Source organism: Silurus meridionalis, chromosome 10 (assembly GCF_014805685.1).
Source record: "Silurus meridionalis isolate SWU-2019-XX chromosome 10, ASM1480568v1, whole genome shotgun sequence".
Taxonomy (NCBI): Eukaryota; Metazoa; Chordata; class Actinopteri; order Siluriformes; family Siluridae; genus Silurus; species Silurus meridionalis.
This window is the reverse complement of record NC_060893.1, coordinates 14,465,475-14,484,739: the sequence shown is the minus strand read 5'-3', so window position 1 is coordinate 14,484,739 and position 19,265 is coordinate 14,465,475. Positions and strand designations below refer to the sequence as shown.

At 34.2% G+C, this 19,265-nt stretch overlaps 1 protein-coding gene across 4 annotated transcripts in view; it reads right to left on the bottom strand.

Annotated features, from left to right (window-relative positions):
* Positions 1-19,265, bottom strand: part of ptprjb.2 (protein tyrosine phosphatase receptor type Jb, tandem duplicate 2) — an 81,690-nt gene that overhangs the window by 32,432 nt on the left and 29,993 nt on the right. The window contains exons 2-7 of one of the 4 annotated variants that reach the window (XM_046860104.1): positions 8,057-8,087; positions 7,043-7,153; positions 6,597-6,821; positions 5,463-5,723; positions 3,660-3,911; positions 266-526 (exon numbers count right to left, since the gene is read on the bottom strand). In XM_046860104.1, the coding sequence (XP_046716060.1) occupies positions 266-526; positions 3,660-3,911; positions 5,463-5,723; positions 6,597-6,821; positions 7,043-7,153; positions 8,057-8,087 (1,141 nt within the window). Of the gene's footprint in view, positions 1-265; positions 527-1,467; positions 1,720-1,972; positions 2,234-2,483; positions 2,496-3,659; positions 3,912-5,462; positions 5,724-6,596; positions 6,822-7,042; positions 7,154-8,056; positions 8,088-19,265 lie in introns of those variants that run through there. The other 3 variants (XM_046860103.1, XM_046860105.1, XM_046860106.1) reach the window with 3 other exon arrangements.

Sequence of the window (19,265 nt, the reverse complement as noted above, 5' to 3'; positions counted from 1 at the left end):
TTAAAAAATACTCCAACACTACTACAGCTCAGAAAGATAATATTACTCAAAGAGTACTGTGCTGACTGTATTAATACTGTATTTTTAAGCAGGTGCAGCTGTTCCATCAGTCTAAACTAACCTCCAATTTAATTGAATTAGTCAGCAGTACAGAACTTACTTTAAAATCTGGTGTGTAAGTTGGTTCTGCTTTATTTTCATTTCATTTAATACATATATTCTTAAAATGCTTTTAAAGTATTATAATGTGAAGTACATCACTTACTTGTGGATGCTGAGATTTGAGTTGATGCTCCTGCAGTTTGGTTATCTGTAGCAACTGCAGTAACAGTGAATGTGTAGTTCAATCCAGCAGTCAGACCAGTGACATTGTAATATGTGTTTGAACTGTTAATGATGTTATTTCCACTGACATCAGTCCACTGTATTATAAAGTAGGACCTGCTCCCATTAGGCTCATTCCAGTTTAGAGACACAGATGATATGGTTTTGTTAGATACAATAAAATTGTTGACAACATCTGGACCTGTGGATCATACACACACACACACACACACACACACACACACACACACACACACACAATGTTAATTATTAATATATACATACACTACATGGAAAAAATATTGGTATACCTGACTTTCTTTTCATATGTGATTCTTTCCAAAACTGTTATAACAAAGTTGGAGGCAGAATATTTTATAGGATTTCTTTGCATGCAGTAGCTTAAATCTTGAATTAGCACACTCAAACCTCTTGTTCCTGCATTACAATGCACAATGCAAAGCCACAATGCAAAGCCAGCTCCATTAAGATATAGTTTACATGGGTTGAAGCTCCATTAAGATATAGTTTACATGGGTTGAAGTGGAACATCTTGAATGGTCGCCTATAAAGCCCTAATCTCAAACCTACTAAACAATTTCGAGATGAACTGGAATGCTGACTGCATTCCGGCCCTCCTCACCCTACATCAGTGCCTTACACCTTTGCGGCTTAATGAGCATAAATCTCCACAACCACACTCTAAAAATCTAGTAGACCATCTTCTGAAATCATGGAGGTTTTTATAACAGCAAATGGGACCAACTTGAAATTGGATGTTTAAAAAGCACATGGTCTTCGTTCTTATGGTCAGGTGTCCACAAACACTTGCCCATATAGTGTATTTTAATTGTTTTTAAGAGTTATTTTAAAATTATATACAAGTTAAAAAAATTCTGAAACTTAAAAGGAGTAAAAATATTAAAATAGAAATTCAAACTCCAGTAGATAACCACTACACACTACAAAGCCCTAAATATACAGAGAACCAGTACTATAACATATAATTACACAGAGAGAAATGTACTGCTTATTTTGAACTGTACTGTATAACAGAATCAGATGTTCAGTCAATTTAAATTAAAAATTCAACAATAGCAGAATAATTAATAACTATGTATCTATCAGCAGTATAGCACTTACTTGTGGATGCTGAGATTTTAGTTGGTGCTCCTGTAGTTTGATTATCTGCAGCAACTGCAGTAACAGTGAATGTGTATTTTACTCCAGCAGTGAGTCCAGTGACAGTGTAGGATGCGTTAATGATGTTATTTCCACTGCCACCATTCCACTGTACTGTAAAGTACCTCCTGTTCCCATTAGGCTCATTCCAGTTTAGAGACACAGATGATGTGGTTTTGTTAGAGACAATGAGATTGGTGACAACATCCGGATCTGTTAAACAAACATATACACACTGACTGACACAATGTGGTCTCATTACTTATAGGATTAGAAATTTTGACAACCAGGTTGTTGACCATACCACTGTAATCTCATCATGACTGATAGTCACAAATAAATTTAATAACAGTTTTAAGGGACCTACTTCTGAATCAACAACCAACAATTATGCTAACATTTCCACTTAATAATGCACTTTATAAGACACATTAAACACAATTATTTAAAAAAGTACAAGACTTACTTGTGAATGCTATGATTTGAGTTGGTGCTCCTGTAGTTTGGTTATCTGCAGCAACTGCACTAACAGTGAATGTATAGTTCACTCCAGCAGTCAGACCAGTGACAGTGCAAGATGTGTTTGAACTGTTAATGATGTTATTCACACTGCCATTAGTCCACTGTACTGTAAAGTACCTCCTGTTCCCATTAGGCTCATTCCAGTTTAGAGACACAGATGATGTGGTTTTGCTGGAAACAGTGAGATTGGAGAGAACATCTGGCTCTGTGAACCACACACACACACACACACACACACACACACACACACACACACACACACACACACAATGAGAGAGATAAAAAGAAAGAGAGAGAGAGAGAGAGAGAGAGAGAGAGAGAGAGAGATGTACAATTAAATGTAATTTGTGATAAAACAGGATAGCAGACATTTTTAAAAGAATTCAATCACTCCATTTAACATTAATTCCATTCTGACTAATGAATAAAGCTATTTAATAGCACACAAGTCTTACTTGTGAATGCTGAGATTTGAGTTGGTGATCCTGTAGTTTGGGTATCTGCAGCAACTGCAGTAACAGTGAACGTGTAGTTCACTCCAGCAGTCAGACCAGTAACAGTGTTAGAAGTGTTATTGATGTTTTCACACTGCCATTAGTCCACTGTACTGTAAAGTAGGACCTGTTCCCTGGTGGCTCATTCCAGGTTAGAGACACAGATGATGTGGTTTTGCTAGAGACAGTAAGATTGGGGGCAACATCCGGATCTGTAAATCATACATATGTTAACGATGATCATGACATATAAAAAAAAATCATTACCTATTATAGCTTTTGTTCCAACAAATCAGGAGACACATTTGTTTAATCAGCTGATTATGGCCTTTAATTGGTAATAAAACATATAAATATAAGGTAATAAAACTGGAACAAAAAACTGTTTCTTTGGTCATAAGACTGAGACACTTGACCCAAAGCTGTACATGTACATGTTCAAGTTCAAGTTTATTTCTATAGCGCTTTTCACACTGGACATTGTCTCAAATCAGCTTTACAGAACTTAAGAATTAAAGGGAATGACGTGTCACACAGACCACACCCACTCTGCCACTCACTTTAGAATGACTAGCACATTATCTATCTGCCTGCCTGCCTGTCTAAAAATGATTCTTATAAAATATCATTTTTGAATAGTTTTTTCTCTTAAAATTACTAATAGCTCTAAAAAAAAGAATTAAATAACGAAAACTATCGAGAAGGATTGCATTAAGGAAGCACTTTCCTTAGCATAACCTGCAAAATACACTGCTTGAGCTGCACTTAGATTTATTCAATAGTCTCAGTATATTTTTACCGAAAAAAGTGTTATACAATTTAGACATGCAGATAGACAATTTTGCTTTTCAATTTCCAGAATAAGTTCTAATCATTCTGTATTGACACTATATTCATATATTTTACATGTAAATAAAAAAAAAAGATTAAATAAGTATTTCTTTTATGAAGACTACAGTATAACAAGGTTATGTCAGCAGTACAGGGTCCCAAGCCCGAATAAATAGGGGAGGTTGGCGTTAGGAAGGGCATCCAGCATAAAAACATGTGCCAAATCAAACATCATGAATCCGGATGATCCGCTGTGGGGACCCCTAATGGGAGAAGCCAAAAGAATGTCAGCAGTACAAGACTTACTTGTGAATGCTGAGATTTGAGTTGGTGCTCCTGTAGTTTGGTTATCTGCAGCAACTGCAGTAACAGTGAATGTGTATTTCACTCCAGCAGTCAGACCAGTGACAGTGTAAGATGTGTCTGAAGTGTTACTGCTGTTTTTCACACTGCCACCAGTCCACTGTACTGTAAAGTTTCCAACTGATGCATTCCAAGTTAAAAACACAGATGATGTGGTTGTGTTATAGACAATAAGTCTGGTGATGACATCTGGTGCTGTGAATCACACACACACACACACACACACACACACACACAAAAAATGTGTTAGTACAGTATATAAATGTGTATATTTGAATCAGAAATGAGCCCTAAGGCACACAGAGGCTGATACTGTACTGTATGTTACATTAAAAGAAAAGGTCATGAGAAATATCCCTAGTTCAATGTCAAAAACTACAACTTTTTTTTTAATTCACTGCAGTTTTCAAGAGCAAAATCATTGTATAAAATACAAAACCTGATTCCAAAAAAGTTGGGACACTGTACAAATTGTGAATAAAAACAGAATGCAATTATGTCTAAGTTTCACATTTCTATATTTTATTCAGAATACAACATAGATGACATATTAAAGGTTTAAACTGAGAAAATTTATAATTTTAAGGAAAAAATAAGTTGATTTTAAATTTCATGGCATCAACACATCTCAAAAAAGTTGGGACAAGGCCATGTTTACCACTGTGTGGCATCCCCTCTTCTTTTTATAACTGCAAACGTCTGGGGACTGAGGAGACAAGTTGCTCAAGTTTAGGAATAGGAATGTTGTCTCATTCTTGTCTAATACAGGCTTCTAGTTGCTCAACTGTCTTAGGTCTTCTTTGTCGCATCTCCCTCTTTATGATGCGCCAAATGTTTTTTGATCTATAGAGTTTTAGCCGGCAACAGCGAATGGCACGGTGGATTGTGTTTTTGGATGATATTATGCACTGTAGATGATGATAACTTCAAACTCTGCAATTTTTCTCTGAGAAACTCCTTTCTGATATTGCTCCACTATTTTTCGCCACAGCATTGAAGGAATTGGTGATCCTCTGCCCATCTTGACTTCTGAGAGACACTGACACTCTGAGAGGCTCTTTTTATACCCAATCATGTTGCCAATTGACCTAATAAGTTGCAAATTGGTCCTCCAGCTGTTCCTTATATGTACATTTAACTTTTCCGGCCTCTTATTGCTACCTGTCCCAACTTTTTTGGAATGTGTAGCTCTCATGAAATCTAAAATAAGACAATATTAGGCATTTCAAAATGTCTCACTTTCAACATCTGATATGTTATCTATATTTAATTGTGAATAAAATATAGGTTTATGAGATTTCTAAATGATTGCATTCCTTTTTTATTCACAATTTGTACAGTGTCCCAACTTTTTGGGAATCAAGTTTGTAAACATCAATTATTAATACTGCAGAAACTACCTACCTTATTAATAAAAAAAAGAATTCTCATAAATATTTTTTTCTAATAAAGGTAAATATAAAATAATATATAAACAACATATGTTAACAAATATAAATGCTATAAAGTACAATCAAAACGATTTTACACTGGACTGAAGGCCTGTGAGGCAGATCTTGAAGAAGGAAAAAAAAAATTAGAAGAATAATAAACTAGTAAACTGCACTTTCATAGCTATTATTTTTTATTACAATGATTGCACAATTGGTTTATGTGAGAAAACAAACCCCGGGTCCATTCACTTAAAAAAAAAAAAATTTTTATAAAAGTGTTTTATAGTAATATTATATGAAGTACAGGACTTACTTGTGAATGCTGAGATTTGAGTTGGTGCTCCTGTAGTTTGGTTATCTGCAGCAACTGCAGTAACAGTGAATGTGTATTTCACTCCAGCAGTCAGACCAGTGACAGTGTAATATGTGTCTGAAGTGTTACTGCTATTATTCACACTGCCACCAGTCCACTGTACTGTAAAGTAGGACCTGTTCCCATTTGGTTCATTCCAGTTTAGAGACACAGATGATGTGGTTTTGTTGGAGACAGTAAGATTGGTGACAACATCTGGCTCTGCAAATCATAAACACACACACACACACACACACACACACACACACACACACACACACACACACACACACAAAACATGAGAGTCCCTACGTATAGACACATAGACAAGAGATATGAACGTATAAAAACAGAAAAACTCACTATATAAGAAACAGCTGTATACTTACTCTTGTATTACTCATTTGTGCATCACCACAGCACAATGCAGAAAATCATGCGGATGCAGATCAAGAGCTTCAGATAATGTTCTTATTAAAAAATGGGGAAAATGTGATGTCTATGATTTAAACCATGACATGGCTCCTGATCAGACTCTGTTTAATCTAAACATTACCTAATGCTCTTGAACTGTATCTGCATGTATTTCTGCATTGCTCTTCTACCATATGATTGGTTGATTAAAGGTATTTTACAATTATTACTTGCCCCACTGCAAATAAAACTTAACAGAAGTCTGTAACAGAGGTTTACAACAGATGCTCTGTCGTACTGAGTGCTCAGTGGTGGAGCACATGTTTGTACCTCTTCATCTCAATAAACTCAGCACATGTGTGCTGATTAGTAAGCAGGAAAACTAAAAAGTATAATTCCTCCCTTGGGTTCTTTCCTGTAATGATATAACCATGATGAGACTTCATAGCGACATTTTCTGCTGCTATTACTTGATAAACTCCCTAGAAATGCTTTAGGAAGCAATGAAATACAAAAGGCTTATTGTTTCTGATCAAAACCACTGTCACAATAAGTGTTCTTGTTATTAAATGTTGGTGAAATTTGTCTTTCAATTGTATTACAAATGCATTATGTTTGTAATTTGTTGGCGACTTCAATTATTATTTTGTAGTAAAGGCATTATCTGCTGTCAAGTCTTACTTGTGAATGCTGAGATTTGATCTGTTGCTCCTGCAGTCACAGTGAATGTGTAGTTCACTCCAGCAGTCAGACCAGTGACATTGTAATATGCGATTGAGGTGTTAATGCTGTTATTCACACTGCCATTATTCCACTGTACTGTAAAATTTTCATCTGATGCATTCCAGGTTAAAAACACAGATGATGTGGTTGTGTTACAGACAGCAAGACTGATAACCTTTTGCTCTGTGAACAACACATGCACACACACACCCGCACACACACACACACACACACACACAAAAGAGAGTAATTAGGAACTTCAATATACAGTCAACTGTAGATAGTAAACAAATTATAACAAGATTTGCTCTTTATTACAAACACACAGTTAATTCTGGAGTTCACTTTAAAACTATTGAATAAAAATAATTACAAAAAACGATTATCAGCTGTACAGGACTTACTTGAGACTGAAGAGGTTTGAGTTGTTACGCTTGTATTTTGTCCAGTTGAACTGGTTGGAGGAAGAGTGGTACTGGTGGTAATGGTGTTACTGGTCATAGCTGAAGATGAAGCTAATGTAAAGGTGGTGTTTGAGATAAGGTCACAATGAGAAAAGTGAATAGATTCAAATAGTATTTAATTAATATTTGAAGATAGAAGACAATGAGCCTTTATAGAATTAACCCAGTGCTGCTTAAATGTAGAGCCTGATTATATTGTAGACCTTTTTTGTAGTATAGCAGCAAGAAATAAAAAAAAAAAGAAATGGCAGAAATAAAGCTAAAGTGTCTGCAAACTATTTGAATTTTTTTTTTTTTTAAGTTTATACAGGGCCACATTTTCTAATAATAAAAAACACATTCACACTGTAATTATGTAGACATGACAAGCCAGAACGAGAGAAAATACATCTTAATAAATGAATATTTTCTGGTTCTAATATATTCGAGGAATTGTTCATCTCATACGAATGTTTTGTGACAGTAGATGGCGCTTTTGAGCTTCATCAAGAACCAGGAAAATGCTTTAAACATGACTAATATTTTCTCCTTCAGTTACCTTATCTGTTTCCTTCACATTCCACATTGTTCAGTCACATCCTCTAATTTATGCTTACCTACAGGTGTAATACAGTAATCAAACTTTTTGTAGCCCTGGATAATCAGAATGACTTCTGATCAAAGCTGTTCTGCCACAAAGTACTTTTTTAAAAGTTTCCCTTCACATTTATCTGACAGACATGCAGTACATATAACTTTTTTTCTGACCCACTTTCTACTGAATCATGACTACAGCTTTCTGTCTCTCTGTGCATAACTGATCTTCATATCCTGATAACAGTAACTATCATAGCTTGTCTTTCAAGAAACCCCCCCCCAAAACATCCTTCTTTTCTAAAATCTATATAATCTTGTATATCGATATAATTACATTCTACTGTTATATAAAGAAAGATTATTAGAGTTTTAAATTACCTGTACTGGTCTGTTCGGCAGCAATTATGCTCTGTAAGAGATACAACAGAGCACAATTGAATGTGATCAGTATTTTTTACATAATTGATCAATTTTTTAACAATCAAGTAGCATGTAAACTGCAGGATGTTACCCACTATTATGAATTTCGCAATTTAATGTTACATAAATAATATTTCACTTCATGACAGCTACTGTTTAGGGGTGTTTAGTGTGTTCCATCCAATTCCAATTCCACAGTCAGTTGCCATTTGCTGTTATAATAACCTTCACTCTTCTGGGAAGATGTTCCAGTAGAGTTTGGAGTGTGTTTGTGAAGATTTTGCTAATTTCAGCCATGTGTCACATTGTCATGTGACCTGCAAGAGTAAATCAGTCTGCAGAGGAAGATTTGAGTTTGCATGCTACACTGCACCTTGATCAGTTGACCTCAGGCTTTACAGAACCTGACATTGTGAAAACTTTACTGTCAAAGCAGAACAGTAAGTTGTGTTGAATTATTTTGGCTATAAAAAAGATGCTGCTGCGCAGAGTCAGGTTTTGTGCAAAACCTGCCATGCTAATGTTGCTACCTCAAGGGGCAACACTACTAACATGATTCAGCACTTAAACACCACAAAGCCATGTACAGTACGATAGCTGCATAGTTTAAAACCCGGGCACAAGCCAAAATTGCACCTGACAGGAATCACCGAACGAAATGGTTGAAATTATAACTCCATATGAATGTACTTCAATATGGCACATGGAAATTACTCTAGCAGTAGATAGATATGAAGCCACTCAGTATGGTGACCAAGCCTGTGTTCACGGCTTTGATAAATACACTGTATAAGCAGTACATAATGCCCTCCCACACATATTTTAGCCAGGTTGCCATACCAGAGCTACACAAGAAATGCTAACAGAGAGGGGCAGCGGAGCTGGAAAATTTGTTTTATTTTTATATATCACAGACAGTTTTTAAAAAGTGCAATCCACAGTGACAGTGGAACAGTGATTTTGAATTACCTTAATACTAAGTGTGGTAAAGACACAGATTTGTTTTTGTATTTCTGCAATCTTTACTTTAGTTTCTGTTTTTTGTTACTGACTTCCATAATGTTTTCACCAAGCTTATTTGTAGGTGCTTTATCTTGTCATAATAATTATTACATGCTTACGAGGCTCACAATTTTACAAATTATTCAATATACTACCGTGATTGTAGTTATAAAAAAAAAAAAAAAATTAATTCATATCAAGTGCATCACCTAATTTCATCATAAAATATAGGTCTGGCACACAGAAAATTAAATCTTTGAATCTATATAAATTGTTTAATCTATCTAATATTGTGTTGGTAATGTTACACAATGATTTATTGCTTGTCTTTGTTAAATAATACACAACATAAAGAGCTTTTTAAAAAAAAGCATATTAAATCGCAATCGCAATATTGGCTAAAAAATTGCATTTCGATTATTTTCTAAAATCTTTCAGCCCTAGTGTGGAAGCAGTCATTCAGTAGTATTTCTATTCAGCCCAAAAGTGTTCAGAGGCATTGAGGTCAGAGTTCTATAGCAGGCCACCCAAGATCTTCCACTCCAACCCATGTAAACCATATCTTCATAGAGCTCACTTTGTGCACATTGTTAGGCTGGAACAGGTTTGGGTTTCCTACTGTATGTCAAATGAAGTGGAAATGTCATGCTTCCCCATCTGAAGACATCCTATACAACTGTGTTAGCCTACAGTTAACAGTTTGGGGAAGTACCACCTATGTATAATAATACAAGTGTCCCAATTCTTTTGTAATAGATTCAATACATATATTTAAAAAAAAGAGAAAAGCCATGAGTGTGAAGGGAAAACAGACATTTCTACACAATAAATATTATAAAATACAATATTAATGCTATATTATGCAGACTAGACATACAAAAACAAGGATATAAGCTAGATGTATTGCTTAGTTCCCATAATATAATAAAACAACACATTCACTTATCTAATTCACTTGTTTTAACAGTGCAACTGCATATGTGCTAATTATGCCAAACACATCTTTAATGAATTGAAAGATTATATTTAAAGCTCTTATCCATGTCTTTTTTTTAAACAAATTGCTACGTCAAAAAGCTGCATGATCAAGAACTTTATCTGCAGTTAGAAAAATTAGAACCTGAAATACTTAAGTCTGAAGAAGCCTACTGAGCTGAGTGGAAGCATCTTGAAAGGTTTAGGGATTACAAAAACTCTAAGTGGGACTCTATCCGAGAAAAAAAAAAAATTTAATTACCTTCCTAAGCCAGAAAACCGTTAAAAAAGATTATAGCAACCAAACTCAGACAAGGTTGACCTACTAGAGGTTGACCTAATCATCCGTTTTGCCGATTAATCAGCACCGATAGTTGATTGTTTGAACTATCGGCAAAAATCCACGCCGATATGAGAGCGACCTCTAAAGGTGAATCACTGACACCATGTCTTTTCGACCCATGAGACTGCCTGCTGTTCCTCATTCATGTTAGTTCAGAGTATAACAAAATGTTATTTTTAAAGTTCAATTAAAATTAACTTGATAAAAAAAAATTATAAATAAATGTTAAGATTTACAAACAATAAACAACATTTCTAAAGCATTCTAAAGCATTAACCTCAGTAATGTTACACTGTTATATGTAATCTAACTTTAAATTCTTTCCATTTCAGATAAATCCGGTCATGTTTAAAATGGCCATCTTTAGATTTCTTCACAAAAGCTAGAGTACTAAAATTACATTTATTTTCATTTGACATGAAGTATCATGGTTTTTTGTTTTTTTTTTATCAAGTATCCATTTTAGTCTCATTTTATGCACATTTTTAAATTTTTATTATTATTATAAAACATACATAACAATTCCAGGAGTATAAAAAATAAAATAGAGTTTATTTAGAGAGCACAGTGTCACTGTGGATACTCACTTTGCACCAGAAATAAGATTTGCTTTGCGCATGCATGATATAGCTAAAGAATACATAGCGCCAGCTAACACTATATACTCTTTAGCATTTTGTAAAAAGTTTCAAGAATTTCTCTTAATAGGAAAAAATCCTGACAATTCCACATATCGAGGGAGTGAAAGACTGAAGGATGGAATAAGTATGCTGAAATAAGTAGAACAGCTAAGTAGATCATCTCTTTTAGATAATTAAATATTAAATGTAAAACACACACCCACCCACACCCACACACACACACACACACACACACACAGACTTATTTAAACATTTGTATTACCCAAATACGGTCTAACAATTGTAAACTATTTAATTTTATTTATTTATTTATTTATTTATTTATTTATTTATTTATATATTTATTTATTCAATCAATTTAATTAGTGCCAATTTAATTTAATACTCAATTTAACCAATATTAAAAGAACATATATTGCATTTATTTAATCTCAGAATAACTCTTCACAACTCTCTGATCTGCCCTTCAGCCACTACTCGCAACCTTGGGGTAAACATGAACAATCAACTGTTCTTTTACTCAAATGTTGCTAATGTGACTCGCTCTTGTCGGTTCCTTCGCTACCACATTAGAAGGATTCAACCATTTCTGTGTTGTGGCTTGTGTTCAACCTGCCCAATTCTCCCAACCCAACCCACTGCTGCGCTCCCTCCACTGGCTTCCGCTAGCTGCACGCATCAGATTCAAAACACTGATGCTTGCTTACAAAGCCAAAAATGGACCAGCAACTTCTTACCTCAGAGACCTTATCACTCCTGCTTTAGGTTGTCTAGCACTGCTCGACTAGTCTCACCTTCTCTGAAGGTAAGAGGCTTTAAGGCTCTTCTCTGTTCTGGCACTGAGGTGGTGGATAGATGTCTGAACAGCAGAGTCACTGCTATCTTCAAGTGACGGGTAAAGACCTACATGTATATACTGTATATATTTATTTCCTATGAGTTGTAAGCTGATGGTATCCTAAGTTTGTAATCTAGTAAATCAGTTTTCATTTATTTATTGATAGAGACTTAAACCACTTTTGTAGGTCGCTCAGAAAAAGGGCGTCTGCTAAATGCTGTAAATGTAAATTTTATTTATTTATTTTTTAATAAAATGTTATTAAATATTACTTTATATATTATTTCAAGCATTTTTTTTATTGTTTTAAAAATTTTACATTTTCAAATGTTAATGATCACAAATGTTAATAACAATAAACTGTGTTAATTAGAGCTGTTGCTCTAGAGCTAGTAATTGGATAAGAAGTACTTTTTCTTGATTAAATAGTAATAATAAATATACCAGAGAAAATAATTCTCTCTTAAAACGAACAAGTATTGTTTTCTTTTATAAGAATGTAAATTTTTATTGCTGAAATTGCACACAATAATATCTGTGAAAACTAAACCCATTTAGTGCATTTAATTGCCATATTAATCTAAATGTAAGTACAAATATATAAATAAAAAAAAATCAATAAATAAAAATGCATTTCAGAATAAAAAAACAAAAATAAAATGAAAATTATGTTTTAGTTTGAAATTATCCCAAATTTTGTCTCTTTCTTTGGCCTGAATCCTATGGAAGCCCGTTTCTGACACACAATTTTCTTGTTTGCACAATTCTGCCTTTTTTAATCTGCAATTCCGAGTTCATTCCTTGTAATTCAGTCATTTTTCCCACAATTCTGACTTTATTTCTCTTAGACATCCTACATTTGTGGTGCATCCACCAGTAACCATGTTGTAGATAACCATGTTGTCGGCCTGAAGTTTGAAGCTGTTAGTGTGTGAACGAGGCCTCCTCTTCTCCATTTCATCTGTCTTGTTCTGTCTATTCCAGAGGTGATTGTTAGACAGAGTTCTCTCCAGGGATCAAAGGCTTAGTTTGATACCATGGGATTCTATTGATTGTAGCCTATTTCATTTTCAATGTGTAAAGCTTTCTGGCACTTCAGAGGGGTTGATGGCTGGTTGGAACCAGTAGGAATTGCGAGAAATTTATTTATTTATTTTTTCATTCTGCAGCGTCTTCGGTGTCCCCTGTCCAGAACGCTCCAGAGTTTAGTGGGTGTTTCATGAGTAATAATTATCCATGCGAAACACAGTGCTCTGTGTGTAAAGAACTGGACTAAACGAATTTTTGTAATCAAATTACTTGAGTTACTTTAGGAATTGTTGTACCCTAAAGTTAATAAAAAACAAAAAAACTATTTGATGTTTTGCATTTCTTCCACCTAACTGTACCGAAATTGAACCAAACCGTGACTTAAAAACTGAGGTGTGTACCATGAATACACAAACTCACACCATTTATTTACATAAAGAATTATTACTGCTATTTGTGATTAAAGACACACTGACAAATCATTCAACCACTGGCTGCCGTACCTGCACAAACATCTGTTCTCTATATTACAAAGAAATTTATTTTTGAAGGATAAATTTTCCACACACTGCCATTCCAGCTACTTATTTCTGACCACAAATATATCAATAGTGTAAGCAAAAATAAAGTTGTGTACCCAATCAAATTAGCAAACCATCAATATCAACCAGCAAATGAAACTTGTAACTAAAACCCTTAACACACATTTTATGCTTTTACAAGAAGGGTGAGAAAAGAATAAAAAAGTGTACACCAAAATGTTTTAAAGCATTTTCTCTAGTCTGTATCAAGCATGCCTAAAAGAAAAATACATTTTTCATTTTAACCAGTGTTTAAATTCACACCAAAGGATGAAAAGCATAAAAATCCAGGGCATGTATCACATTACTGTAATCACAAAAATTAAGATAAATGAATTAAACAGTGCTCCAAACCAAAATTCTGATTCCATATCCTGGAACAATTTAGTTGTTATGAGGCACTGTTTAGTTACCCATTGTGAAAAACTACAACAAAATAATTAAATAATGTATCAAATCATCATCACTATTTAACATTAACATACTGTATAACAGCTCCATTGTAAAATAACAGAGGCTCATTATTTGCCTTTAATCCCTATGGGAATTTAAACAAAAAGGCATTTTTAAACATGCCAACAATGTCACTTGAAAAGTAGCCTATTTACTAGACTGCTAAATATTAAACAAATTCCACAATTACACTCATTCCTTCTCATTTTTATGTATTTTTTTTCTGAACATTAGATTTAATTCAGACTCTACACAATGAGTATTTGGCATCGCCTTGACATAGAAAGCAGGAAGAGTAACAAACTAATACCACAATTGCCACTTCCCACAACGACTGTTCTCAAAAAGCCTTGCGTTTCTGCCGACTCTCCTGACCTTTTTCCACTGCTCTGGCCTGTCTCAAACTCAATACTCTATTCTTTATGAAGGTCATAGAACACACTACATATAATGTTGGTGTATAAATAGCATTTTCATAAAGACTACTTCTTTTTCCTACAACTGTTACAAAATTCTTTATAATAACGTATTATTAAGAACTTTTGGTGCTGTTGCCAAAGCCTTCATAATGAATCTTAAATTATTCAAATTTACTGTTTGAACTCATGAAAAAAGCAGGAAAAAGACACCAGAATTACAAAGTTCTTACAGTTTTCTATGGTTGAATGGATAGGCCAAAACATGGATGACTTCTGTGACTTTCTTTTAGTTTCCACTGTGTGTCTTTCTCAACCAAATTGCTTGTCTTTAATAATTCTTAGAAACCTTTAGGGTTACAATTTAAAAAACCCTAAATTCTACCAAAGATAATCATGTATTAAAAGATAGTCATGGCAGGGCAGGCTAAATTGTTATCATATTTTAGCCTACAGTACTGATCATCATTGCTGATAATTCTACGCCTGTGCTGTTTTATGTAAATCGATGTTTAGTTCCCTGAACTGATGCTTACAACACTTCGAGTCAGCGTTTTGTTACATTTGCATCAGTTCACAGGGTTTTAAATTACAGTGTTTGTTTTGTTGAAATGAAAGTTTGTTCCATGATAAACATAAACTGAAAAATAATTTAAAAACCTGCTCAATAAATGCCTGATAAATGTAAATATCATTAACAAATAAAATGGTAATTTACACACAATTAAAACATTTTGTTTTTCAAATATATAAATAAGGATCGGTGTATTTGCATTTTTTTTGTAAGTGGAAAAATATGGTGTCCTTCTTCCTATTTGTCTGTTTAATTTATCATTAATAAAATTTTTAATTTCCTCTAGCTAGCATGAAATAAAAAAAAGAATGACTTAAAAGCATTGTTGTATTTGAGAAGAAATTAAACCTAGCTGTTTCCATTATAAATGAGCTGTTAATTAGCTGAATGCAAACACTGTGTAATGTTCTTGCCTGGGAAAGTCCTCTTATAGATATATAATTAATGTATAATTTAATTGGAACACCTGTGTCCTGCTCATTAATCCAATTATCCAATCAGCTAATCATCTGGCAGCAGTTAAAAAAAAAAACAGTTAGAGGACAAGAGCTTTATTTAGACCAGTCTGAAGTTAAAAACTTTAGATTGAACATCAGCATAAGGAAAAAGGAGTCCTCCTAACCATTACATAGATGTTGGTGACTTTTTAGACATTTAAAACAGCTATTGATTTTCGGATGTTTTCACACTCAAGAAACTTTAGAGTTTTCACAATACAGTGTGAAAAACAAAAAACACCCCATTAACTGAAAATACTGTGAATGTAAACTGAACAAAAGAAACATTTTTACTGGTTCTTGATGAAGGTAAGAGTAACTCAAATAACCACTCATTAAAAAAACAATGAGCAGAAAAGCACATTAGCAAAATATGGGGTGCGTATTCTCCAACAACAGAAGGTTACTTCTTTAGATCTCCATACATCTGCTTACTAATGTTGGATTTTTTGTTATTGTGAAACTGTTTTCTTGTTCTAAGACAATTCAGCGATTCTTCTCACTTTAAGTTTCCTCACCTTTCGATTAGGAAGTTGAAAAGACTATTGTATTATATTGTCTATTGAATATATTATATTGTATTATAATTACTATTGAAAAAGGTTATTGTTTCCAGTAAAATTTTCTGTACTGTCATGGTGTTTTTGTAACTGGGGAAATTTGCTGAAGTAATATCATCAACAACGACTGACCCTGTTACGCCATTGTCTACAAAACATTTTTTTGGAACAGGATGTTTTCCTAATCTCAATTTCAGTTTTTCATCATTCAGAAAATTCACAAGATTTAAACACAAAAGCAGAGGTGGACAAATAATACATTCATTAGCTTGCATATCAGGCAAGTAAAAACTCCAGTTGACTAGATGAAAGATGGGAATCTAACATAATTTCATAACCTATGGGAATCTAGTATGCTGGCCAACTAAATCATTGCAGACTATGGAAAACACATGTGGTTCGGCATTCATGGGTAAATTCCTAGTAGCTCAGTGGTTAAGGCTTTGGGTTAGTGAATTTACTTTACAGAAAGTCATGGGTTCAAGCCCCAGTATAACCAAGCTGCTTAACCCTTTGTGCTTCAGGTACATTGTATCATGGCAGACCCTATGCTCTTATTCCAGCTACCTAACATCACTGAGATATTTAAAGAATTTCACTGTGCTGTAATGACAGATAAATTGCTCCTTTATTATATGACCACAATTGTTATGTTCCCCTGATAACTGGCAAAAAGTCAGCAACTACCAATAAATCTGACTAAGTGTGACTTAGCATAAGCCACAGTTACCTATTTGGGAAAACAGGTGGGCAGTGGTCAAGTCTGACCATTTGGTAAAAAGATAATGGCTATAGTTAACTTCCCTGTTCTTACAACTAGACAGGAATTATTAGGCATGGCAGGTTATAACAGAGGGTTTTGCAAAAACGTTTCTACAGTTGTTTTAATCCTTACCCATTTGCTTAGCCCTAAGGTTCCCTTTCTATGGTCCGCACCATGTGAATACGTGTTTCAGAGAGTTAAAGTGCTGTTAAGTGAAGAGTCTGTGCTTAAGGCACCAGACTTTACAGATTCTTACCAGTTAGAGGTTGATGCTAGAGCAGTGGGAGCTGGGGCAGTGTTGATACAAGAGGATTAAGATGGATTAAGGATTAAAATTAAGATTATTCCCATACATTTGTCCCTGACCACACTACACTGACCATAATCTGTTAATATTTTTGCATAAGTTTTATAATTAGAATAAATGGCTGATGCAGTAGACATTACTAGTACAAGATTAAAACTAGTACAAGAAATAAAACACAAAAAAGTAAAATGATACTGTCATAGCAGATGCATTGTTATTGATAATAACCATAAACATGTATTCAAGGGAAACCAGCATTGTTAGCATGAAGACAAACCAAAGGAAATTCTCTCAATTTGAACCCGAAAATATGTAGGAGCATAATAAGCTAAGAATATAGGGTGGTCCAAGATCTGTACCTGGTGTTCTCTGTCAGATATTCATTGTTCTTTAGAATAAAAAAATAGCATTACTTTTGTTTGTGAAACTATAAAAAATCTCAGACATTCAAACCAAAATAACCTTAATGTGTTATTTTTTTTTTATATTTAAACAATTGCTAGTGTATTGTGAAAATGTTGTTGACGCCATGTGCTGTTTTTATACGTGAGACTGCGCGCTGCACGGAGAGAGCACGGGGCATGCAGAACAATATATAATTTTTTTTTTTACATTTACACTTTATTAATTATATAATTATAAATGATTCATGTTTATTTCCTTTAGCACATTTTCATGATTCAGTATTGCGACGCAAAAAGCGTAAATTCAAACATTAGTGACCACTGTTGATTAAATGTTGGTGTGAGAAGACTCCTGTCACTGTGCGTGTTACCTTGAACACGTTGCGAGAACAGTTTGTCGTCGTGCTGCAAAGAAACGGATGCGCTAATTTAACTGTACAGAAAAACCTCTTGACCTATTTGAGCAATAGCACGCTGGCATATCCTCTTTAAATAGCCCACAGATGTAACCATCGATATCAGACAGAAACGCCCTCTATTGTGCAGTCTAAAATGGTGACCGGTGGTCGAAACCAAGTATATCGATGGTTATATCTGCATGCTATTCGAAGAGGAGGGCTGTTTTTCAAAATTCTTAAATTTCCACCGTTATTGTCATAGTGCTACGACTTTATTCTTGTAATTTCAACTTTATTCTCATAGGGCTACAACTTTAGGGAGCTAAAAGGTGTTACAACAAAAAAGGGAATTATTTTGTATTTGAGATGGTTAATGCATAACACATTACCCAGGTTGAGTGAAGAGCCACTTCCTTAATTCCAGGCATGTGCTCACCAATGTGCATCAATGCAAATGTCTTTAAAAAAAACACCCTACTGTGTTTCAAGCCAATTTCCTTATTTATCAATCACTGGATTTCGGTATGTACAACATAGACAAATTATATTCTTGTGAATATTTTTCTTGAGTATTTTTAGATGCATTGTTTTGTCAATGCTGGTCTAGCATTAGGTGAGAAAAAGTGCTGTAGAATGGTAATTGTTTCTTATGCTAACACTATTTAGTGTTCTCAGTGCTTCGTTGAATAGAGGAATGTTTCCTATAATGGATATGTTTTTAGAAAGCTCCTTTTTTCTTTAAAATATTTACATGGCTCTTGAAATAAAAAAAAACTATAAAACTTTAAGAATTGCCTGTAAAAACAACAAACCCTTCGGTTCTGTATTTAACCTAAAAGAGGCAATTAAGAATTACCAATTCACATTTTGACCCTAGAGCTGACAGACTGCAATACAACCCTGCAACATATAAAAAAATACAAATAAAACATAAAAAAAATGGGAAGGTATTAGACTGTCAGTAAAGTAAATGTAATTAATACAGTCACACTCCAAAGTGTGTGTCTCTTCATTTAGCCAACAACATAATGATCTGGCCCTTGTCCCACTGAATTTTTGTATAGTGTGGCCAAATAATGTAAACCAGAATAATGAGATACGGAATATCATACAGTTCTTAAAAAATTAGTCAACAATGGTTATATTGTCCTTCATCTCTAAAACATTACACATTTTAAACAGCAAACAGCCAAGGACCAAGAACTGCAACCAAGGACTTTGACACATACTCCCAATATAACTAATTACAAAGTAGCTGGAATGTAATTCCAACTTCCTGGAAGAATTGAGTGTTCTATACCACTTTGTTTTTGTATAATCAACAAAGCTTCCTAGAGAAATTGAATAAACTGCTTTTGTTTCTCTAACAGGAGCATGCAACTGAAC